This window comes from Orcinus orca, chromosome 9 (genome assembly GCF_937001465.1).
Source record: "Orcinus orca chromosome 9, mOrcOrc1.1, whole genome shotgun sequence".
NCBI classification, from domain to species: Eukaryota; Metazoa; Chordata; class Mammalia; order Artiodactyla; family Delphinidae; genus Orcinus; species Orcinus orca.
In genome coordinates, this window is record NC_064567.1 from 90771340 (window position 1) to 90797798 (window position 26459).

Sequence of the window (26459 nt, forward strand, 5' to 3'; positions counted from 1 at the left end):
GAGAGCAGAGAAGAAACTAAACGATATTTCTTTCTGTCTTATGTTTTCATTATTCTCAGAGCCTTAATTTTGTATTTAGTGGGAAAAGAGAATATTATTATTCAGATGACATTTAAGTTGGTATCAAAATCTGGAATTTTTTATCTAAAGGAGATAGGGAAAATTAACAAAAATGTGCATATATTTCTCCTAGATAGACTAGTTTGTTTCTATCTCTAGCTCAAGTAATGAACTGAAAGTAAATCCCTAAACTATTTCTTTTCTTTATAGCCTAATTACCTCTACCAGATCGCTTGCATTTAAAAATAGGAGTTCTGTGTATCCTCACCAAGGAGTTTATAAATGTGTCAAGAATATCTGCTATTTCCAAATGCACTAATTTGCCAACTAAGTTTTGAGTGTTTATGTGCCAGTGGTGAGGCCAGGTGCCAGAGAGAACCGCAAGAGGAAGAGAGTAAAGTGAAGATAATTCAGCAATTCAGCTACCCAGTTCCTCTCCTCTGGGTTTTCATGTATATTCAGAGATCCAGAGAACCTATAAGTAAAACAGTAAGGTGCTGATAAACCTATGACCCAAGAAAAAAACTGAATACTATAGATAGCGCTGCACAAGGACCAAAAAAAAGGCAGGGCAGGGCAGGAAAGAGCACTTTGAATGAAACTTGAAAGATAATGTCAAATACATACAAGAAGCAAAACAAACTACTAATAGATCCTTCAGGAGTAACCCTCTCAGGGGGTCTTTGGCATTTCTAACTTCCACTCTCCTATAATCAAATATAAATATATTTTCTTTTAAATAACATTTTCCGAGTGCACTTGTCCTTGAAGTCCATACTAGGAAGACCCAAATCAAAAGCTCATCAAGTTTCTGTTTCAAAGCCTCAACAGTCAAGCTTTTTGCAATTAGTAGGAATGATGTTTAAAAACTTGGGCTTCCCTGGCGGCGCAGTGGTTGAGAGTCCGCCTGCCGATGCAGGGGACACGGGTTCGAGCCCCGGTCCGGGAAGATCCCACATGCTGCGGAGCGGCTGGGCCCATGAGCCATGGCCACTGAGCCTGCGCGTCCGGAGCCTGTGCTCCGCAACGGGAGAGGCCACAACAGTGAGAGGCCCGCGTGCCGCAAAAAAAACCCAAACCCTCAATTTCACCTATTGCCTTGCATGTCTTGAACACTGGTAAATGTCTGTGATCATGTGAGAATAGATTGAAGCTTCTTTTTGTAGCAGTGATGTTTTTCCTTAAATAGTAAAATCACTATGTGAAGACTTTGAAACATGTGCATGAACAGTTGTGGCACCTACTAACCGCTTCCTGTACGTGCTGCACAATAACATCTTTTTGGGTTAATATGAGAAATTTCATTAAAAAAAATTTCCAAGTGCTGCACATGGGTTGGAGTACAGGAAGCAACTATAGGGTTAAGAGATGCAATTGACCTTTGTAGACAGGATCCTTATTCCCATAATGGACCAAGTAGATGAGCAGAATTACCTGCAAGAAGATTTCTGAACAGCACCTTACAATCAAGGATAAATATCAAGGGTACGTATTGTCTCTACACTTCACCTTCTGGTGTTATAGGAGTGGTATATATTTTTGATAACTGCTATTTTACCAGGGTTAGGTTGTCAGTAAATTGACTCTTAGGTTCAACCCAATAGTTGGCACAGAGGAAGAGGTTCCTAAAGAGGAAAGTTCTGGCACCTGTGTTGCTGCCAACGTGAGCCCAAAGGAAAACTTTGGTTCCCCAGAGGTTTATCAGATGGCTTTCTGGGGGAACCTATGAGAAGAACTGGGATAAAAAAAGCTAAAGCTTGTGCAATGGGCTCCAGAAATTATGTGACTGTTAGCCTAAAATCAAGAAATAGTTATGTTAAAAAAAACAAACTGCGAACGGAGCAGCGCATGGTGGGAGGTGTGCTCCCAGGCTGCTCAGAACCAGGACAGACACGAGCAGGGAATGTTGGTAATCAGAGTTGTATTTGTCTTTCTCCAGCAAACCAGAGAAATAAAAAGTTCGTGAGAAAGATGCCACCTTAGAAGAACAGAGTGACCCATGTGAAACTTGCTTAAAACAGGGAATTAAACTGGAAGTTACACACACGACTTGTACTCCAAGTATAGACATTACTAGTGAGTTCACCCCCATAAAAATGGGTACAAAGTAATTCCCAGGCCAAGTCAGCCACTCACCCTGTCTATTACCCTCCGAGGAGGGGTGATGAGAAAACACTCATCCTGGGGCAACGGGGAAAGGAAGTTAGACCACTGGAAAGGCAGTAGCTAAGGAAGCCTCAGAAGCACCATCTCTAAAAATTATCTGCTGCAGGAAATTAAAGAAAACTTGAGGAAAGTTTGATTTCTAAGCAAAGTTAAGAATCATAAAGTTATAGGGAAGGCAATAATCACAGGGGAGGCTGTGACGAAAATTCAGCAGGTTAATATCCAGTCAACATGGTTGACTGAGCTGGCGCAGAAAGATGCCCAGTTGAGGTCTAAATAAAATACTGAATAAAATAACTCAATTTTTTAATTTCAACAACTTTTAATTTACCTGAAAACGAAGGGAAAGAAATACCTAGGACAGAGAAGCAAAAGAGGAAATTGAGTTCATAGGGGTGAGCTGACTGGAGCAGAAAGATTTCATTGGAGTGTTAGAATGGAAAACAAGCCTTAACAGATGTGGCTGGGATTCTGATATCTACTTCCCTGTAGGTCCACATACTACGGGGTTGAGAGTCTATAATTCACAGTTCGCTCCAACTACTTGTATACTGCTGGAAATAAAGACGGGCTGTCCCATTTCTGAAATGGAACTATAAACATTTGCCCTCCAACTGGTTTAGTGGCAGGAGTGAGGTGCTTGCCATCCATAGGAATTCTATTTGGATAAAAAGTCACTGATGAGAAATCCAAGTCCCAGAATTGTGCTAGTCATAAATATGGATTTGGATTTTCAGCTAAGGGAAATAGGAAATCTAAGCTGAGAAATTAACATACATATTGTCTGGTGGTCTAAATATTGATGGGCCAGGGAAAGGCACATGGGACATCATTGTGTAGCTATGCTTCCACAGTCCTGTCACAGGGCCTCATACTAAAAGCAATCCCTGCTGGATGCAAACTATTATATATAGACTGGATAAACAACAAGGTCCTGCTGTATAGCACAGGGAACTATATTCAATATCCTGTGATAAACCATAATGGAAAAGAATATGAGGGACTTCTCTGGTGGCACAATGGTTAAGAATCTGCCTGCCGATGCAGGGACATGGGTTCGAGCCCTGCTCCGGGAAGATCCCACATGCCGCGGAGCAACTAAGCCCGTGCGCCACGACTACTGAGCCTGAGCTCTAGAGCCCGCGAGCCACAACTACTGAGCCTGCGTGCCGCAACTACTGAAGCCTGCACCCTAGAGCCCATGCTCTGCAACAAGAGAAGCCACTGCAATGAGAAGCCTGCGCACCGCAACGAAGAGTAGTCCCCGTTCGCCACTAGAGAAAGCCCGCGCGGAGCAGAGAAGACCCAACACTGCCAAAAATAAATAAATAAAATAAATTAAAAACAGAAAAGAATATGAAAAAGAATACATATATAACTGAATCACTTTGCTATACAGCAGAAATGAACAAAATATTGTAAATCAACTATACTTGAATAAAATTTTTAAAAAAGCAATCCTTGCTAAAAATTAACTCACAAGAAAAGTCACAAACACCAAAAAAAAAAAACAAAAAAATCACCATGAAGAACAGTCAGCTGACCCAATGCATTGGGTAGACTTGTATCCTAAGAGTAAGAGAAAACAAAGTAAGCTGAAAAACGTTAAGGTAAGCATAAATGATAGAATTCACACGGCATGAGAAGGAGAGTATGCTTTTTTAAAGTTACTTTAAAAATTTCCTGATATAAATTCTGCAAATGACATAATGAAGTAAAACACACACACAGACGCGCACACACACCGAGGTTTTACAAGACGAAGAAAGATGGGCCAGAAGAACTGTCCCAGGTTGGAGAAGTGCAAGGAGAGGACAACTAAATGTCATGTGGGACTCAGGCTGGAATCCCGGACCAGGAAACGTTCATTCTTAGGAAAACGGAAAAGATCTGTACGAGGTCTACAGTGTAGTTAACACTTTATCAACGTTAGCTTCCTGGTTTCAATAATTATACCATAATTATGAAAGATGCCAAGCTAAGGGGAGAGCGTATGGTAGCTCAAGGTACTACTTTTGCAATTTTCTTGTAAGTCTAACTTGATTTCTAAATGATTTTTTTCAAAAGAAGAGCAGAGGTAGGCGCAGGAGAATTTGGAGAGACCGGCTGGCCTGGACCTTGGAGAGCCCTCCGCTCCAATCCGAGGCACACAGGTTCATTCCTGTACGTGGTGAGCAGCCGTGGCAGAGACACGGCGGAATCTGCGCCAGCGAGCGTACGTTGGAGGCGGAGGGGAGAGGCTGGGGGCGCCCAGTCGGGAGGAGGCAGCAGGGAGGGGACGAACTTCGGCGCCAACTGCTCTGTAACCGCTGCCCAGGTCTGCGCGCTGGAGTCGCGGTCCTCGGGTTGGGGGAACAGGGCTCGCGGGCAGCCGGATGGGTGGAAGGAAACGTTGACGCCCTCCGCTTCCCGGCCCATCCTGGTATCCATCCTCTGCCTGGTCCTTCAGCGGGACCAGCCGGGGCAGAGGCGGCCTGGCAGCCCGGCGCCCCCTCTCCTCTCCCACCCCCTGCCCCGGTCCTGCGGGGCGCCCCAGGGACTTGGACTTGGCTGAACTCACCCCGCTGAAACTCAGGCCTCGGTAAGGGAGGTGATTTACATCCCCCTTTAGTTCGTGTTCTTGAAACACCCCAATCTAGCAACCACAGGAGGAACCCACACCCGTTGCTGGATGGAGTCTGCTTGTGGTCACTCCTTTGTTTCACACTAGTGTCCGCTGTCACACACGCAGTCAGATCCGCAGCTAAATGACCCTGACACCCGTGAATAGGGCGTTTGGGCCTCACTGATTTAACAACTGCGGAAAGTTTATGTCTTGGCCCAGAGCACACTAGTGGCCTCGTTCTAAAAATTAAATCTCCTTGGCATGGACCCAAGAAAGATCCATGAGCGTGTTCACAGACAACTAATGTGTGCACACAGAACACTCCATTGTACTGCAGGCAAACAAAACTCTAAGAAACTGTGACTCCTAACAGTTCTTTTTTTTTTAGAAGCTAATGCTTTATTGCCGGTTCAGTCCCAGGAAATCTAGAGTGAAGGACAGTGGGTGCATTACCGAGCTGGCCATAGTTTTGCAAAACACGCAACTGGTTGCTCATCTTACGGAACACCTTTTTTAAAAAAAAGTTCATTTTTTTATGCAATTTTAAAAGGTTACTTTCTATTTACAGTTATTAAAAAAAATTGGCTATATTCCCCGTATTATACAATACATCCTGGAGCCTGTCATACACCCAATAGTTTGTACCTCCTATTCTGGTAACCACTAGTTTGTTCTCGATATTTCTGAGTCTGCTTCTTTTATGTCTTATTTTGCTTCAGAATTATTGGGAGAGAAAGATACTACGGCTGCTGCAAGCATTTACCACAGTGCCCAGCCTGAAGAGTTCTTCAGAGACCCTGGCTTCTCTCTCTCCAGAAGAGGGGAAAGTGCATAATCCAGTATTGCTGAAGGAAAACTTCTGCAGTGCGTAAGATGCTGCTTGAATGAATAAAGAACATTATTTAAATTTCCTTTGACGTGTTTTCTATTTTTCTTCCCCCTTTCATGTGATAGCGGATACATGGCAAGCAAACAGCGAGAAATCCAGTTACAGGTGGGCATGACACATCAACAAGTCTTTACTGGGTGCGTTGTCCCTTGAAGACCTTTGACAGCACCTTCCTTTTTGCAGGAGACCATCAATAATCAAAGCCTGTGGGAGGAGATGTTGCAGAACAAAGGCCTAACAGGTACTGGGGCTCTGCAGGTGTTCGCCATCCGGAGTTGGATCCAGGGCACCTCCAGGCACCCCAACATGGAGCACCACGCCCCACTTACCAGAATAAAAAGCTGCTCTGTTTTTACCCTGCCCCTGCCCCAAAGATTGGGATAAGCTGCTACTCTAGACTCTTTGACTCTGTTCTTTCACAAATATTATTATCTTCTAGTGATCGATGTTTACCAAGCCTGGTGTGGACCTTGCAAAGCAATGCAAACCTTATTCAGAAAATTGAAAAATGAGCTGAACGAAGATGAAATTCTGCATTTTGCTGTAGTAAGGCTTTCATTTCCATTAAACTATTATTTTCTTGTTACTTTATAGTCTCTTTAAGGATTGTCTTAATTCAAACAATCTGTCAACTCTTCAAAATGGACAGTGTTTAGTTAGCAGTTTTACTCTATATTTAATTCTACTGGATCTGAGAACGAATGTAATTTTTATCCCATTCCTATAATACTGAGGTTATTTACCATGGTTGTGAACGTTAGAAAAACATAAAAATGGTTATCTGTCTATTGCCTTACTTCTTTTCACTTGACCATATGGTGTGTGTTCAGAATAAGGGCTGTAAATGCCTTTTACTGGAAAGCACTGGGTAGGACTCTGGTCATTTACCCAGTTAATTGTAAAATGGTAGCGATTTTACCCTCCCTTATTTGCCTCCCACATGTGACAACAGATTAAAATATTACAGCCAAACTCATTAGGGTCTCATGAGAGACCCATTGGGGTCTCATGAGTCCCCAATGTATTGATTATTCAGTTTATCCATGTCAAATTATCAACTGCTTAGAGCTTTGTTGTCTAATATAACCACTAGGCATAAATGGCTTTTGAGCACACGAACTGTGGCTAGTGTAATTGTATTAAATTTATATAAAAAAACAGATACTCCATTCGGTTATTGTAAAACTTTTAAAATTATCTGGGACAACCTGGATATGTGAATCTACCTCTTTGACTGTAAACTTTATGAAATCTAATTAGAGATCAATTATTTATGATTAAAATTTGGCCCACAAATTGAGATGTACTCTAAGGGTAAAATACACACTATGTTTTGAGGCCTTCATATGAAAAAAGAATGTGAAATATCCCATTACTTTTTTACATTGATGATATGTTAAAATGATCATTTAGGGATATACTGGATTAAGTAAAGTATATTATTAGATTATTTTCACCTGTTTTTTAGTTTTTAAATGTGACTACTAGAGAATTTAAAAGTATATATGTGACTCACATTCTAGTTCTATTGGACAGAAACATGTCCAGACCAATTCATTTCATCACTATGTCTATATCACTGGGAAGTGCTAGTAAACCCTTTCCAAAATATGTCCTATTCATAATGCTACCATCTGTTGAAATTAACAACAAAAAATTTTGAGCATTCTCTCTGAGTGGTTCCTCTTCTGTGTGAGCATATCCAACTGTAGTACGTTCACATAGATCGATACTATTTTTCTGCTATGATCAGCTCATCAACAGTGAAAAAAATTTTTTAAAGTCTCCAAACCTCTGCTGGGCGCAGTGGAGGGGCGCCCTCTGCTGGATACTTTTTTTCCTGCAGTTTATCAGGGAAAGGGATCCTTTCTGAACTTGTAAACTTAAGCCCAAAATTGAAACCTATGAGGTTCATTACCTATTGAAATCACCCTAAGCTGAATGGTCAGTACCAAATTTTTTCTATTATGTGCCCCTTTTAAAAGACTTGAAGACTTGTCCTAACATTGTGCCTATACATATAAAAATTCAGTAAATGTTTTATATTATAGTTTTTAAGGAATATTACCAAATGCTTTAATTGTTAACACTTTATTATAATATAAAAATTGCAATGATGATGGTTAGACTACTTTTAAATGTAATCTTTGGCTACTGTCTTTTAATATTATAGATTAGTTCCTTTCAACAATAGAACCTACTTTTTTAAAAAGAGAGAAAGAAAAGAAAGAAAGAAAAGGAGAGAAAGAAAAGAGAATGATGTAGAATTCAATATGCCAAAAAAAGATTACAACACAGCCCCTCTGGCTGGCTGACACAGGGCTGAGGGGTCTTGGCTCGGCTCCGCCCTCACCATCCTTGGCCACGGTTGAGGCACCTCTAGAAATCCCAGTTTGAAAACAATCACCTTAGGTTCCAAAAAACGACTCTTATGTAGAAGACCCTACAACACAACGTATCCTGACAGCTGGCCCAAGGGATGTTATGTTAATATGCGGGAACATACTATTACTTAATATATAGTTGTTGGTAATCAATTTAGGACAACTTGAAATTTGTGAGAAAACTTTAAAATCAAAGACTTTGAAATCTGACCACCAGTTTATTCAAGAAACATTTAGGAAGCTCCTTTTTATGCATGGCCCTCTGACTGATAAGGTGGGGGGTGACATGCGAGGGTGAGCATAAAACATCATCTCTCTGTGCATGCAGCTCTCCAAACAGAGATGAGCTAGATCCCTATAACGGTAGTACAATATTGAAAGGAACTATAGGTGCCCGGAGAGAAGGGTAGTGAAGTGCTATGTGGAGGGGAGATGATTTGCGGCAGGAGGGTCAAGGCAGAGTTCTTGGAGAACATTCGAGCTGGGTTGGAAAAGGAAGGGCAGGAGCAGGTAACAAGGGGGAAAGTGCAGGTGGTGTAACGCAGACCACAGGAGCTGAGTTTAGCTGCAGGCTGGGTAAAGATGAACAGTGAGAAGTAAGGTTCAAGCCAAATGATGCAGGGTCTGAACTGCCAGAATGTGTAACTTGATTCTAAAGACGGCTATAACATACTCATAAAATGTTGTAGTAAACATAGAAAAAAGTATCTCTGCATTTTTTGAATATAGTACATCAAATGACTTGAGTGTAGCGTCCTTTATTATTATATGAAATAATCTTTTTCAGGCGGAAGCTGACAGCATTGTGACTTTGCAGCCATTTAGAGATAAATGTGAACCTGTTTTTCTCTTTAGTGTTGTAAGTATATTTATCATCTCAAGTGTATTATCAGATTCCAGTTTGCAGCTAAAGAGCAAGTAACATTGTACAACTACTGGAACTGTTTTCTGATGACAGTAACTGTAGACTTTTTTTTGCCTTAAATATGCTTGTCAATTAAAATATTTATAACTTGACCTGTAGGAGCTCATAACGGATTGAGAAGATTAGACTACCACACATTTAGTTGATCAGGGAAAAGAAAAATAAAATGGTATTTACCTTTCCTAGGGAAATATCAGAGACTTGTATGATGAATTATTACTTAAAGGAGTGAAAAATTGGAAATGTCTTGGGTACCCGGTGGAAGAGAATTGGTTATAAATATTCATGTATACCAATACGAGGAAATATTTGTATGATCACTATCTTGTATATCGCTTTTATCTCTGTATTTACAAATGCTTAGAAAGAAGGCAGGCAGTGTATTCAAAAGTTAATAGTAGTTTTCTATGTATGGGGAAAGGATGCATAATTTAAATTTTCTTCTTATACTTTTCAATATTTTCCAAATATTCCAAGATAAACACAACTTTAATAATCAGAAAAACCTTATAAGTGCTGTTTCCTAAAAGAAGAATATCTGGGTAAGTACTAACTTGTGTGATACAGAGCATAGCTGCTACACAGCTGAAGAATTGGGATAGTAAGGAAACACCTCCCAGAGAGGGTTTGGACTGTTCTCTTGCTGTTGAAAAGGCATTTTTTGATATTATAAATAATTATTAAAAAAACACTTCTCAGATATAATTTTTGCTTGTGTTAAACAATAATCTTACAGCTACTTCTGGGAGGTGAATGACTGGGTTAATTGAATTTAAAAAATTACACTGTAGATCTTGCTGTCAGTTGGCTAGGAATTGGCTAGGAAGGATTTGATGATTTATGTGAGGGGTCAGCCAGCTTATTTGTAACGGGCCAGAGAGTAAGTGTTTCAGCTTTGCAGAAATACTATCTCTGTACTGGGTCATAGTTTGCTGAGCCCTGGCCTAGATGTCGTTTAGGTAACTGCACGAGGCAGAAGTGGGCTCGGCGGGCTAATGGGACAACGAGAAGGCTTTAGTAGCAGCAGCAGTTGGGAGCCTGGGACTGAGGAGGGGAGGCTGAGCAGGTGGCCACCATGTAGCGTCTGCAGCTCTGGGGCGGCCATCACCTGCTGAGCGAGTCAGATCTGAGCAGCAGACCCCTGCCCACCCTGAAGACTTTGGCATGTGGCCCAAAATCCTCCTTTCAAACCCACGTGCTGCCATCACTCTGGGACTTCAACATCCTGGCCTCTCGATTCTTCACCAACGATGAAGTTGGCGATGCAATCTCCAACGCACCTCCTCCAGTCACGCCTCAGACTTTGTTATCATCCGTTGCTCCCTGTTCAATGTTCTAATTTAAGAATCTCCATGGGAAATTTAGGCAATATTTTGTAATAACTGCAAATGGAAAGTAACCTTGAAACACTGTATAAAAATTAAAAAAAAAAAAAAGAATCTCAATCTGTGACCACAAAACCACGTTTGCAGTGGGCAGCATTCTTAGCTGACAGCAAATTCATTGCAGCGTCTCAGCAGGAAGGGCTTTTTCAATGGATATTAGAAAGCTCTTGGCGGTTCCTTTTAGTGGGAAATAGTAAATAGAGTGTCAGGTTTCATTCAAACCTTTCTCAACTGGAGCCTTCTTATGGCCTTTGAATATGATTAAATCTTTCCAATGAAAAGAAATAATACCTCTTTTTGATACCACGTCCCTCTCCAGCTACCATTCGCCTCTATGCTTTACCTCACAGCTAAACTGCTCAGAAGAGTTTCTATATTTATTTCCACTCCATTTCTTCTCATCCCATTAATTCTTCAACCCATTCAATCTAACTTCTTTCTGATTATTCCACCAAATTGGCTGTTGCTAATGTATCCAGTGACCAGCCTGTTGCTAAATATAATGAATGCTTTTAGGTGCTCATCGTTTTGTACCTCTCAAATGCAGTAAATGTGGTGACCATGCCCTCCTTTTTGGAACATTTTCTTCTTTTGGCTTTTGTGACTTGGTTTTCCTTTTGCTTCCTAGATGCTACTCCCCCTCCCCTTTGCAGGTTCACCTTTGCAGGTTCACCTTTCTTCATGCAGCCATTACATATCAACTTTATCATGCTATATACTCTCCTTAGAAAACTTCTTCGACACACAGTTTCAATCATCGCCTCATATATCAATAACTCAAGTTCATGTCTTCAGCTGAATCCTATACTTTGAGCACGAGACTTGTGTATCCAACTGGGCCCTTGATCTCTCCTCTGGTGTCTCAAGGGCATCTCACAATGAACTGGTCCAACAGCAGACTCCTGGGCTTCCCCATCCCCATTGGAAACGTTATTTTCTAGAGTTGCTTCATTTGGTGAATAACATCTCAACTTACTCAGTTTCTCAAGTCAGAAACAGAAAAGTCATCGTGGTGACTTCTCCTTACCTCACACCCCATGCACACCAGACCTTGGTCCTGTTAATTTAACTACCCAAGTCTTTCTCACACTCGTCTGCTTCTTTCCCTTCTTTCCATCTCCAACAGCACCGCCGTAGACTGAGGAACTGTCTCTTCCATCTTTACCTCTAGAATAGCTTCCGATTTGTATACAAGCAGCTTCTCCTGCTGCACCTCTAACCCTTTCTCCATATGGTAGGTAAGATGATCTTTCCACGGATCTTTAGCAGTTCTAATTGTGGTCCCTGCCTGTGTTTAAACATTCAAAAGGCTGCCCACCGCACTTAGGATAAAGGCAGCATCCTCCCATGACCCAGAAGGCTCTGCACGCTATGGCTCCCCCTAGCTGTTGGGCTTCGTCTCATACCAGGCATCCCCTCACTTTCTCCACTGGCCTTCTTATTTGCCATATTCCCTTCTAGCCGTAGGACACTTGTGGCTCTATTCCTTTTGCCTAGAATGCCCTTTCTTCTCCTTTTTATTTCTTAACCTATCCTTCACATTTTAAATTCCTGATATTGACGAAGTACCTTTGCTAATGTTCTTGATCAGAACAAATTCCTATAGATGCTCCCAGCTCTCTGTACCTCTCTTGGTGGTACCTGTCATGGTTGTTATCTCAAATGTGTTTGCGGGGTTGGTTTTTTTTTTTTTTTGGTAATTTAATTACATTAGGTACCAGGACTATTATTCCGTACCATCATGCCTGATACAATGCTAGTAAACTGGTGTTTAGTAAATATGTGTTGAAAGACAGACAAAGGGGAGTAGTGTCAAAAATAATTAGGGGGAGTAGTGTTGGGAGGCCTGTACAGAACCATTAAAATTTAATGCAGCGATAGCCTGTCTTTGGTTGTAGGAGGACAGATAAATTCGAGGTAGAACTCAAAGAGCTGGATTTACCAAATGGAAATACTTTTATATCACGAATACTTATTTTAAAATGACTAATTACAGTAGCTAAAAAGGGATTGGTGGGTCAGGGTGGGGTGAGTTAGTCCAGCTGAAGTGTTAATTCTTGGCCCATTCTGAAAATGAGTTTCCTTCCCGCTTCTGTTTCCCCTTATAGAATGGCAAAATTGTGGCAAAAATCGAGGGTGCAAATGCACCACTTGTGAGTCAAAAAATTATTACCTTGATCAATGAGGAGAAGAAAATTGCAGCAGGTGAAATGGTTCGACCTCAGGTAATACTTTGGATTCCTGATAATTTTATTTTTAAAAATTAGTTTTAAAAAAAGATGCATTATGTCTTTTTTTGGTTTGTTTTCCTAAAGCATTTCCCCTAGTTTTATAGCTATCTAGGTGTCTAAATGGTGCAACCTTTCTTGGGAAGTATTTTGGCAATATGAATCAAAGGCCTTAAAAAACACATGTATCCTTTGACCGAGCAATTACACTCCAATAATTTTCCTTAAGAAAATAATGAAACAAATATAGAAAACGATGTTTATTTCAGTGTTGTCTATGTTATTAAAAATTTGGAATTAACCTAAATGCCTAGCAACAGTGAATAGATGACATAAATGCCTGTAATTTATGTCATAAATTATACAAATTCATACAGTGGAATATTATTTAGTATCTTCTAGCTCTGCTTATTGATATGGAAAGAGGGCCAAGATAGACTGACAAATGAAAAATAGAGTATTATTTAATAGGATGCTTAGAATAAGATCCTATGTGTGTGAAATGTATTACCTGTGTAATAATAAAATATTTTAAAATTCAGAAATGAACCATAAAGCATGTAGAGATATGAACATAATAGCATAAGAAAGTAAGCCATATAGGAAAGTGATCAGAAATATAGGCAGATAAATAGGAGTGGTTGGTGTTATTTAAACACACACACATGCACACAAAACAACAAACAACAAAAACAAGAAACAAAAAATAGAGACTAGCTGAGAAATACTAAAGAATAGAAATAATGAGAAGGTATAGGCTCAAGCTTTTATTAAGTATTTACTATAAAAAAGCATCAGTTTAAATCAGGAAAGGATAAAAAACTCACAAAACAAACTTAGTAATATTGGGTTAACTATTTGTATAAGAGATTTGTATTCTTTCCTCATATACATAAACAAATTTCAGATGAATTAAAGAGCTGAATATGTTGAAACAAAGCATGAAAGTATTAGAAGAAAATATTGGAAAACATTTATCTTGTCATAGGTTGAGAAAGGCCTCGTAAGTATAGTATAAGGCAGAGATATCAAAAAAAGAAAAAATTGATAGATTTGATTATTTAAAAGTTTGAATAAAATGTAAAAGGAAAGCAGCAAACTTGGAGAGAAGCTTGCACTGTGTATCAACGTGCTAATATCCATAGTGTGTACAAAGTACTTTAAAAGTATTAAGGAAAAAAAAATGAACATTTTGATGGAACACTGACAAATGACAAATATGGGGAATTTACATTTACAATAGTGATTTTTCTCACCCAAGGACATTTTTCTGTACATTTTCAGGTTTTCTTGTTTTTCAGGGAATCTTCGCCCTTCCTTTCTCTCCGTCTCCCTTCCTCCCTCCCTCTTCCCACTCCCCCTACTTCTTTTTGAAAATTATAGTAACTAGGAATTATTGTGGACTTACTGTTTGCTAAGATTTTCAGAAAGATATCCTCATTTAATCTTTTACATTCCACTTTTATCGATATCATTGACAACTAACATTTTATTAGTTTAAGGTATACAACATAATGATTTGATATATGTGTATACTGGGAAATGATTACTACACTTAGTTAACATTTCATGTCACATAGTTAATTTTTTTCTGAAAAACTTTTTCATGATAAATTTTAAGATCTACTCTTTTAGCCACTTCCAAAATATACAATACACGTTATTACCTATAGTCACCATGCTGTATATTACACCCCCAGAACTTATTTATCTTATAACTGGAAGTTGTATCTTTTGACCTCCTTCACCCAATTCCCCTACTCATCACCCTCCGTCTCTGGCAGCTACCATTCTGTTCTCTGTGCCTATGAGTTATTTTTTCCAGATTCCACATATAAGAGAGATTATGCAGTATTTATCTTTCTCTGACTTATTTCATGTAACATTAATGCCCTCAAGCTCCATCCAGGTTGTCACAAATGGTAAGATTTCCTCCTTTTTTATGGAGGAATAGCATTTCATCATGTATATATATATATATCATGTACTTATCCATTCATCCATGAATGGACACTTAGACTGTTTCCATATCTTGGCTACTGTAAATAATGGTGCAATGATCATGGGAGGGCAGATAACTTTTTGAGAGAGCGATTTCATAGCTTGTCATAATAGTCTCTTAAGATCCTTTGTGTTTCTGTGGTATCAGTTATAATGTCTCCTCTTTCATTTCCAATTTTATTTATTGGAGTCTTCTCTCTCTTTTTTTTTCCTCACAGTCTAGCTAAAGTTCTGTTTTATTTTTTCAAAAACCAGCTCTTAGTTTCATTGATTTTTTTTCTATTGTCTTTTTAGTCTCTCTTTTATTTATTTCTGCTCTGATCTTTATTTCCTTCATCTGCTGACTTTGGCTTCATTTTTTTTTGTTTGTTTTTTCTAGTGTCTTAAAGTGTAAAGTTAGGTTGTTTATTTGAGATCCTTCTCTTTTCTTAATATAGGCTATGAACTTCACTCTTAGAACACCTTTGTTACATCCCATAAGTTTAGGTATGCTGTAATTCCATTTTCACTCATCTCTAGATTTTTTTTATGTCTCTTTTGATTTCTAATTTGACCCACTGGTTGCTCAGTAGCATGTTATTTAATCTCCACATTGTGAATTTTCCAGTTGTCTTCTTTTAATTGATTTCTAGTTCCAGACCATTGTGGTTAGAAAAGATGCTTGATATGATTTCAATCTACTTAAATGTTTTGTGGCCTAACATATGATCTGTCCTGGAGAACGTTCCATGTGTGCTTGAGAAGAATGTGTATTCTGCTGCTTTTGGATAGAATGTTCGGGATATATCTGTTTAATCCATCTAGTCTAACATGTCCAATGTTTCTTTACTGATTTTCTGTCTGGATGGTTTACCCATTGCTGGTTCTACTGAACCCAGGGACACCAGCCCTGCTGGGGGCCAGAGCCGGGCTATCAAGTGCTGTGTCCTTGGAGTAACAGCCACAAAAGCCAGGGTACCAGATGTGCACACAGGCTATCTTCACAAAGACACTAGTGACCTGGAGCGAGGCAGAGGGAGAGCATGAAGATGGCCCCTGCTGGCTTCCCTGGTCTCTGGAAAGGATTGCTGTCAGCCCTAGACCTGTGTTAAATTAGAAGCCTGACCCTCAGGCTATAGCTTATCAGATTTGCAAATAGGCCCCTGCATTGAGCCCTGGGGGGATAGCCACAGGGAGTCCAGCACAAGCCAAGCCTGTTAAGAGCTCAGTTTACTATAGTCTGGATGCAAGCCCCAGGGCTTTTACAGCCAGGCATCTGGGGGCCCCATCTCTCAGTTAGAAGTCTTAAAACTGAGGTCACTAGATGTTGGGTTCAAGCCCTTCAGTCCTCAGGGAGATGCTGGGAGTTGTGAGTTCCCTCTCAATTGTATGTTGCTGTGCCGGGGATGGAGTTTATGGCGAGACTGTGACTCAGCCTCTCCTACCCGATTCGGTATGTGTTCTTTTCTCATTTGTCTGATATGTAGGAGTCGCTCAGTTGGGAACTGTTCCACAAGCAGCTGTAGGTTTGGTATGTCTGAGGGAGGAAGTGAGTTCAGGAGCCTTCTATGTTGTCATCTCGAATATGAACCTGGAGAAACCTTATGAAGTATTTATGAACGATAAGACAGGCTTAAAAACATTATGTCCTTTCCTTAGAAACAGGCAACTAGTAGGAGGTAAAAGCAGAATTTGAAGTCAGGCAGAACGACTTTTAAACACATTCTTCTAATTGCTATACTGTACCCAGCTTTCTCTATGTGTGCTCTGTACTGTGGCTTTATTGTTGTTCTTGCAGAATGACATCCTGTTTTAATGAATAATAGTGGGTATGTAAGAAATTTATTAATATCTTATGTTTATTTTATATTACTCCATTTTGTTGGACACTTCTATTATTTAGTTTTCTTATCAATTGCCTTGTCTAGCGCAGTAATAGTAATAAAATACAAGCCACGATGTGAGCCACATACGTAATTTATAATATTCTACTAGTCAATTGAAAACAATAAAAAAAGAAACAGGTGAAATTAATTTTTAAAACATCTTTTCTTACATCCAGTATATTAAAAAGATTGCCATTCAAAGATGTACTCAATATAACTTACAAGCTTTTGCACAGCAAAGGAAACCATAAACAAAACGAAAAGACAACCTATGGACTGGGAGAAAATATTTGCAAATGATGTGACCAGCAAGGGCTTAATTTCCAAAATATACAAACAGCTCCTACAGTTTAATAACAAAAAACAAACAACCCAGTCAAAAAATGGGCAGAAGACCTAAATAGACATTTCTCCAAATAAGACACATAGAGGGCTAACAGGCACCTGAAAAGATGCTCAGCTTTTGGATTACTAGAGAAATGCAAATCAAAACTACAATAAGATACCACCTCACGCTGGACAGAATGGTGATCATTAAAAAAATCTACAAATAATAAATGCTGTTGAGGGTGTGGAGAAAAGGGAACCCTCCTACACTGTTGGTAGGAATGTAAATTGGTACAGCCACTGGGGAAAACAGTATGGAGGTTCCTTAAAAAGAGCTACCATATGATCCAGCACTCCCACTCCTGGGCATATACCCAGACACAACTATAATTCAAAAAGATACATGCACCCCTATGTTCACTGCAGCACTATTTACAATAGCCAAGACATGAAAACAACCTAAATGTCCACTGACAGATGAATGAATAAAGAAGATGTGGTACATATATACAGTGGAATACTACTCAGCCATTAAAAAAGAATGAATTAATGCCATTTGCAGCAACTAGAGATTTTCATACTAAGTGAAGTAAGTCAGAAAGAGAAAGACTAATAGCATATGGTATCACTTATATGTATAACCTAAAATATGACATAAATAAACATATCTACGAAACAAAAACAGACTCACAGACACAGAGAACAGACTTGTGGTTGCCAAGGGGTTGGGGGGAGGGAAGGATTGGGAGCTTGGGATTAGCAGATACAAACTATTATATATAGAATGGATACACAACAAGGTTCCACTGAATAGCACAGAGATCTATACTCAATATCCTATGATAAACCATAATGGAAAAGAATATGAAAAAATAATGTTATATATATATATGTATAACTGAGTCACTTTGATGTACAGCAGAAATTAAACACAACATTGTATATCAACTATACATCAATAAAATGTTTAAAAATATATGTACTCAATGTAAAAAATAAGGTATTCCAGATTTATTTTTTCAAACTAAATCTTTGGAATGTGCTGTGTATTTTTCATTTATAGCGCATCTTAATTTGGACTAACCTCATTTCAGGTGCTCAAATACAGCATTATGTGTTAGTAGCTGCCCTGTTTGTCAGGGCAGGTCCAATAAATACAAGGCAGGTCACTTTGAAGCTATAGCTGGCATAATTATCTTATTCCTGACTATAATAGGAGTGAATGCTTTCAGTGTAGTTATTTCCAAACATTTTTGGGTCTATATTCCATTGAGAATCTGAAATTCTGCAAATCTCTTGCCCCTGAAATGTATATATGTAAATATATAAACCTTTCAGGTTGTTTACAGAATCACAGAAGCACTTTCAGGACTTCTCCAGAAATTAAGAATCCCCCATCCTTCCTAGTGTTTTACTCTATAGTAGGAAATTGGCTATTGTTTTGAGAAAGGCTTTTTTTTTTTTTCATAAGTTAAGGAAGTATCTTTCTGTTCCTCCCAACCACTGTGCCACCAGGGAAGCCCTCTGTTCCTCATTTACTAAGAGCAGTGGTCAGGAATGGATCTTGAAGCGTACAAATGCCCTTTCAATCTTTACCATAATAATTATATGTTTATTGCTTTCTTACTTGTTAATCTCTGCTTCTTTCTTATTTTATTCCTTGTGCTCTTAAGTTTTAAATATTCTGTTTTTAAGCATTTTCCATACAGCACATATATGCGTTATTTCTCATTGTCTCCCCACTCTGTTTATTCCTAATTTTATTTTAGTGGGAAGGTTGGGGAAAAGTAGTGTTAGGTAAATGCAGGCACATTTCCACTTTACTTTCTATCCCTTGGATTATAAATATTGATTAAAAACAAAATTTCTAAAAACTCTTTCACTATCGTATTAAAATGTAACTGTTTTATTTCCATTCCTTTTCCACAGTATCATGAAATTGTGTTTGTAGACTCAGATTCAGAGGATGCTGGGGAAGCAAGCTATGGAAGTGTTGGTAAGTAAATCTACTTTAAAGTAATAGTGAGGGAAATTGTGTACATGGATACTCATTACAGCATCACTTGCAGCACAAAGCTGGTAGTGACACCAGTGTTAATTGATAAAGGACTGGTAGCATCAATGATGATTTGTGCGATACTGGATTCAGCTTAAAAAGCAATCTCGGGCTTCCCTGGTGGCACAGTGGTTGAGAGTCCGCCTGCCGATGCAGGGGACACGGGCTCGTGCCCCGGTCCGGGAAGATCCCACATGCCGCAGAGCGGCTGGGCCCGTGAGCCATGGCCGCTGAGCCTGCGCGTCCGGAGCCTGTGCTCCGCAACGGGAGAGGTCACACAGTGAGAGGCCCACGTACCGCAAAAAAAAAAAAAAAAAAAAAGAAGCAATCTCTTTTGCTCCCCTTGCCTTGCCTTTGGTCTCTGTGCCTTGCCTTCAGAGGTTACCCTCGTTCAGGGGCTCCTGTGCCCTGTGAGTAATCTGGACAGCAGTTTCCTCTTATTTCATCCTTCATCATCTTCCAGAAACTTGTAAAAATAATTTCTTCCTTGATGACCCACACTCCTGGTTTACTTTAAGATGAACAACTTCCTGCCTTCATTGGATTGTCGGAGTGGGCGTATTAGTGTGTGTTCATACCCTGGAGGGAACAGAGGCAAACCGCTTGCTCAGTGAGCTATTCTGCACTAAAAGCTCATCATCAGAATGTGTAGATAAATGTGGATAAATTCATAGATGGTAAAGCCATCGGTTTGTAATGTTTGCTTGCACTGAAACTGTTGTCACTAGTGATACTGAGCTGGATGGATCATGGGTGCGATTCTAATGCACGTGAATTGTATTAAAATAACTAGTGCCGGGAATTCCCTGGCGGTCCAGTGGTTAGTAGGACTCTGTGCTCTCACTGCTGGGGGCCCGGGTTCAATCCCTGGTTGGGGAACTAAGATCCCACAAGCTGTGTGATGCGGCAATAGAATAGAAAAAGTAGAGTAGAGTAGAATAGAATAGAATAGAATAGAATAGAATAAAATAGAATAAAATAAAATAAAATAAAATAGTGCCCACCTACTCTTTCTTTTCCGGCCTACTGACTACAAACTCTTGTGAATGTTTCTCCTGCATGCAAATATAGGAACTGTACTTTGATTCTAAGTAGAAACTCTTTGGTAGTTGCAATGACATAATAACAAAGCTGTTGATGGACAAAAATTCACTGGACATTAGTAGTTTACATTTCTAATTGCCAAATCCTTCATTCTCTAGAGTCTGTGCCAAGAAAATGAAATTCTTCTATTTTTTTTCCTAGACCAACTATACAGCATTGCCATTATCAAACCCAATGCTGTGACTGCTAGAAAAGTTAAAGAAATTAAAGAAAAAGTAAGTGATATTTCCCAAGAATAGTTTAAATTAATTGTAAAATTAATTTTTAAATTAACTGTAAAAAAACAATCCCTTAATTTTCAATTTGGAGACAAGCTTGTTATTTAGAGAAAAACAGAATATAATGAACTTCTGGTTCATTTGAATGAATGTTTTGTCTTCTTTGAATATCTTGTCTTACAAAGGCTAGACCTATTCAACATCCTTATTTAAATAACTCTGCTCTACCAGCATCCAATATAAATGATAAAAATTACAGTTCTTGCATTGGATTGTAACAGATTTCTTTGTGTTTAGTTGTTAGCAGTGCAGACTTGTATAAGCTCACGTCAGCTTGCTTTATTCCCTGTGTGTTGTCACAAACATATGGTCCTTTTTAGATACATGATAACATGAGGAAGCATTAAGGGTTTTGCTTTTAGAGCCCAAATAAAAAATTTTTAGAGCAAAATTGCATTCTAAACCAAAGGTCAGCAGACTTTTCCTATAAAGAGCCAGACAGTAACTATTTTCAGGTTTGTGGGTCATGTGATCTCTGTCACAGCAGCTTAAGTCTGCCATCATATCGAGAGAGCAGCATTAGACAGTAGATAAACAAATGGGCATGGCTGTGTTCCAGTAAACTTTGTTTCCAAAAATGGTGGCAGGCCAGGTTTTGACTGTGGGCTGTGGTTTGTTGACCCCTGAACAAAGATGTTGTGTTGAAACAACAAAATTGTATTGAAATTTGTAAGAATGTTGCATGTGTTACAGAGGAGGTCCCATGGGGAACCATGTCAGGATGGGCTGGGTATCTCTTGATGAACTTCCCATCATGCATTCTTTCTTCAGCCAAAGCAGCAACAATTAAACTACTATAAAGCAGATGGTCCATTTTATACATTGCTATACTTGGGTGACATGCACACTGAATTTGTCATTAAATTTAAAAATTTTAAGACAAAGCATGGCTGCATCTTAAATTCTATCCTTCCCTGTAATTTGGATATTTTTGTTGCCATCAGAATAAGATATACCAGATGACGAGTTACAGACTTAACCAAGGAAAGCCTTAAAAGAAGAAACTGAAAACAATTTTGAAAATAGATGGTTAAGAAGTACCTGTAAATGTCTGTCTTTTGAATGATTCAGAAAACTATGATGTCTTTCTTGGAATTCAATTAGATTTTTTTTTCTTTTTTCATCTTGAGACAATTCACTTAAATAATAGAAATATTGTGGAATCTCTGGTTCAAGCCATGAAAACCTAAATACTAGGGGGCATGAAAAGGACCTTCTTTGTTTACTTATTTTGGGGCCTCTTCCAACCTCGTGTCCCATGGATTGTGCTGAGGCACAACCATGAAATGCATTCGAATCTGGGGGGTTTATTAAGCCTAGGAAACAAATGTCCTTGACTTGTTTTACCTGTGTGGTCCCACGACACACGTGGACCTGACCATGCTCTCTAATTGAAGATTATCGATGCAGAATTTGTCATAGAAGCAGAGGATAAGAAAATGCTCACTGAAGAACAAGTGAGGTACTTCTACAGCCGAATAGCAGACCAGGTAAGAAAGTTAAAAAAGCCATTGTGTTGTCAAATACAGTGGATTCCTATAAGTTTAGGATCCTCATTATAGAAAGACGAATGAGTCTGACCAACCAAGTAAGCTCTAGGTGTCCCTGTTGGTGTCCCTATCCTGGTTAATCCAAAGATGGGGACTATGGAGAAATCTCCAGTAGAAGTAGAGGCAGCCAGGCAAAAGTGGATGCACTGATTGTGTTTTGTTGGAGCGAAGATCTCTTTATGCTATGTCCTCTAAGACTCCCTGCATCAGCCCTCAGGAAATGAATATCCAGGCCTTTCCTGTAGGTCCTTATCCCAGGTTGAAGGCTGCCTGTGGTAAACTTCACAGGAAAGCTTTAATCCTTTCTCTACCTAAAGGTACATCCTTTCTGTCAAGTTATTTTTTAGATTCTCTTTTGCCTGGGGGCAGTGCTTTGTGTTAGAAAGTGCAATGGCTTGGGGGCGTCAGGAGACGTAGCTTCTAGAAATGCACTGTTCAACATGGTAGCCATTAGATACATGTGGCCATCTGAACTTAAATTCATTAAAATTAAATAAAGTTAAAAATTCGGAGTCTCAGTGGCGGTAGCCACATTTCAGTGCTCAGCAGCTGTGGTTACATATGCTGGAGAGCACAGAACATGCTGGTCGTCACAGAAAGTTCTACCGAACAGCACTTTATAAACTAGCCGCACCACTCAGACAATCTCTCTTGGCCCCGGGAAAGGGTTGGACCAGCTACATGAGCATCACCTGGGAACTTTTGAGAAAATCCAATTCCTGGGCACCCTACACCTACTGAATCATAGAGTCTGGGGCTGGACACCAGAAATTTGTGTTTTAGCAAGCCCTCCAGATGATCTGGAAGCATCGGCAGTTTGAGAGTAGTTATTAGACTATCTTTAAGATCAGTCCCTGCCAGCTGTGAACTTCTGTCCTTCACAGATGTGTTTGTTAACAGGAGGATTGTGTGTAACTTTCTCTTGCCCAGTGATCATGAAGGGGAAGATGTCCTTGACTTGGGTAGGGGCCACCATGGTACTCTATCCATTTTGGGAGCCTAGTAATATTATTTTATTTTATTTTATTTTGTAGCCTGACTTTGAAGATTTTGTTTCTTTTATGACAAGTGGCCTAAGCTATATTCTAGTTGTATCGCAAGCAAAGGAAAAATGGCCTTCCTGGGATGGAAGTGAATCTAATTCTGAGACGGAATCTAAAGAACCATGGGATGACCACGAGAAGACGGCCAAGTCCTCGGGGATGAAGCAGAAGAGGGAAAGGTAGTTCCAGACCAGGAAACGAATTGTTTACAATGTGTTAGTAGGTAATGGAGTGTAATGTCCAAATATCACAAATCTAAAGACAAACATCTTTAGGGACTTCCCTGGTGGTCCATCTGGTTAAGACTCCGTGCTTCCACTGCAGGGGTCACGGGTTTGATCCCTGGTCAGGGAACTAGGATTCCTGCATGCTGTACTGCATGGCCAAAAAGAAAAAAAAGAAAAAAAAAAAAAAAAAAGGACAAACATCTTTATGTCGAAGCTACAACTATTCCTTCCAGTCTAAAATTTTATATATTCAACAAAGCTGGAGTTGCCCTCAAAGTTTATGTCAAGAGGATTACAAAGGGAAGAATTTCCCATTTGTCTCTCTAATGCTGGGCGCACCAGTCTGGCCTCCTGGGGTAGAACGGGACCAGGCCTAGTCCCTCCCAAGCCAGCCCCCTCTCCCGTCTCTCCACATGCCAGTTCTGCCTCTCCGTGTCCTACAGGGACACCAAAGTACTCTGCCCTTTTACTCAAGGCAGTGAGTGAGTGGTGAGAAACTGCTAACAACTAAACAGTTGCATATTTTTGTTAACGGTTTGTAAATATACGAAAGTGAACGTAAGTCATTTACAGACTGTTGGTTTTATGTGCTTGCCATTTGTGCCTTCTATTCCTCTGAAGATGCAGAAACTCCAGTGCTCACCCCATGAATTAACAGAGCCATGTCTGAAAAGGGGGTGAGCAGGACCAAGTTCAGAGTAGCTGAGTCCTGAGGCTTCGTGATGTGTGTCTCCCCCTTCTGGGTAGCCCACCTCCATTGCATGTTTAGGCTGAGCATCTCTGGAACTTTCCTTGCTGTCTTATTAATAAGTTATAGTGGCTTTTCTTGAGTAGGTCCATCTGCTGGTCCCTAGCGATGTCATAATTTTTAGGTAGCAGGGAGACCCTAATATCATTAATTTCCAGTTTGAAGTGGGATAGAACAACTCATAGGGTAAATCAACTGCTGACAAAGGGCTTTGTAAACAGTAGTAGTTACTCTGTGAGTTTTAAGGGAAAATGATACTTAGTGGTTAGAGAGCAGGTTTGGGTGGGAAGTGTTGGGCCCAAAAAGATACCAGATTTCATACCAGAATTTTGGAGCCATTTTTTTAAAAAATTATTCTGTGAAACACTATTTACACAGCTGGCATAAGAGGAGTCAGTGTTCCACTGGTGCTGTTATTCAGATAGGTGTCTACTGCATCCAGCTTTTGGAAGCAGTTGTCTCCAGTTTTTCAATATGCACGTAATAAGATGAACAATTTAAGCACTTGGCGGGATTGGGGTGGAATGAGATGTGTTGATGTCATTTTGCAAAGTCTATTTTCCTTTTAATGGACGTCCTCTTTTCCTTTGGCCTGTGTTTATCCCGAGCATCGACCCAAGCAGGCAGCACGAAGTGGTAGGGAGCATGTTTTCCTGGGAATCAGTTTTCACAGCTCTTTTTCTGCAGACATGGCCTAACAGGTGCTGTAAACTTCCACCTGCCATTTTTTAAAGTAGAACCAGACCCTAAAGGATCAAGGACATAAACTCTCATGTAGAATAAAGAGTAGATATAAAGATGGAAGGAATATAGTCAGGTATATGGCTGTTATACTAAATACGAGAAGGTTAACTACCCTGTCAAATATAGAGATTACCAGATTAAGGTCAAAAACAAACTAAATTAAAAACCATATAATAATAATTGATGCAGACAAAAATCTTCAGTGGGTGCTAAATCCACTGTATGAATAATATATGCATTTTCAAATAGTGTCCTTTCAGATTTCTTATTATTTACAAAGTGGAAATTGTAGCTTTTCAATGGAGAAAACTGGGGGATACCACTCTGGCCATGTTAATATCGCCAATAATGGGAAAAACTGACAGTGTGTACCTCCTATTGTGATGTATACTGGTGTGGTATTCCCAAAGTATCATACCCAGAATGTGATAGGAAACTGTGGGGCCATCCCATAGTTTGAAACCATCCAAAATGAGGAGCCTATTGTACAAAGCAACTGGCCTGGAGTCTTCAAAATATCAGTATCATAAAAGACAAGCCACAAGAGGGAGGAGATATGATGTATGTATATGTATAGCTGATTCACTTTGTTATCAAGCAGAAACTAACACACCATTGTAAAGCAATTATACTCCAATAAAGATGTTAAAAAAAAAAGAAATTAAGAAGAAAAGACAAGAAAGACTGAGCCATTGTTAGAGGCTGAAGAAGCCTAGGCACTTCAGGCAACTGCATGCAATGTATGATCCAGGATTAGGAAAAATTACTATCGATAGGAGAGTATTATAAAATTGCTGAAATTTGAATATGGACTGTTCATGAGATAATAGTCTTATATCAGTGTAAGCTTTCCTGAGGTATTTAGGAGGGTGAATGGTGAAAATATCTGCAGTCTATTCTTAAATGCTTAAGCCAAAACACACACACAGACACACACACTCTCATTGGGGGATGAGAGAGAAAGAGAAAGAACAAATGTGACAAAATGCTGACAGTTGTTGAATCTAAAGTTCATTATCCTGATCTTGCAATTTTTCTGCCAATTTATATTTTTTCAAAATAAAAAGTTTTAAAAACTGTACTCATCTACATTCTACTTAGAAGAGACAAAGAAAAATAAAAAAAATAAAGGAATGGTAAAAAAATTAGCCAGGAAAAATAAAGTATTAGAATTGAACATTAAAAGTGTTAAACTTGATAAAGAAGGACATGATGTATAAGAGAACATTTATGAAGAAGATAGAGTAGTGGGGCTTCCCTGGTGGCGCAGTGGTTGAGAGTCCGCCTGCCGATGCAGGAGACGCGGGTTCGTGCCCCGGTCCGGGAGGATCCCACATGCCGCGGAGCGGCTGGGTCCGTGAGCCATGGCCGCTGGGCCTGTGCGTCCGGAGCCTGTGCTCCGCAACGGGAGAGGCCGCAACGGTGAGAGGCCCGCGTACCGCAAAAAAAAAAAAAAAAAAAAAAAAAAAAAAGAAGATAGAGTAGTCAAAAAATGTATGTCCCAAACAACATAGACTACATAAAGATACAAGTACCAGAAAAACAAAGAGAACTGGATAAAAATAACTTTATGGTCAGAGATCTCAATACACAGCAGACAAAAAAGCAAGGGTATATAGGTATGGCAAATACATATTCCATAATTGTGTATAATAAATGATCTATAATATATGAAATATGAATATATAACCTCAAATCCCACAAATAAATTTGCTTTGTTTACAAAGAAAACCTTAACAAATTTTTAAAAATTAAGATCTCACCGCATGCATTTGCTGATTATAATCCAATAAAGTTGGAAATATATAATAAAATGATCCAAATGTCTTATCTATTTGAAAACATGAAATGTATTCCTAAATAAGCCTTGATTC

At 39.4% G+C, this 26459-nt stretch overlaps 2 protein-coding genes across 3 annotated transcripts in view; one reads left to right on the top strand and one right to left on the bottom strand.

Annotated features, from left to right (window-relative positions):
- The window catches only part of PNPLA8 (patatin like phospholipase domain containing 8), a 134296-nt gene that overhangs the window by 92896 nt on the left and 14941 nt on the right, over positions 1–26459 (bottom strand). The gene's annotated exons all lie outside the window — the stretch shown is intronic.
- Positions 4396–26459, top strand: part of NME8 (NME/NM23 family member 8) — a 29251-nt gene continuing 7187 nt past the window's right edge. Inside the window, exons 1-10 of the mRNA XM_049714698.1 lie at positions 4396–4807; positions 5551–5825; positions 5904–5961; positions 6160–6266; positions 8892–8963; positions 12523–12639; positions 18765–18831; positions 20137–20210; positions 21671–21763; positions 22858–23045. Coding sequence (XP_049570655.1) covers positions 5793–5825; positions 5904–5961; positions 6160–6266; positions 8892–8963; positions 12523–12639; positions 18765–18831; positions 20137–20210; positions 21671–21763; positions 22858–23045 — 809 coding nt within the window. The 5' untranslated portion in view covers positions 4396–4807; positions 5551–5792. The remainder of the gene's footprint in view (positions 4808–5550; positions 5826–5903; positions 5962–6159; positions 6267–8891; positions 8964–12522; positions 12640–18764; positions 18832–20136; positions 20211–21670; positions 21764–22857; positions 23046–26459) is intronic.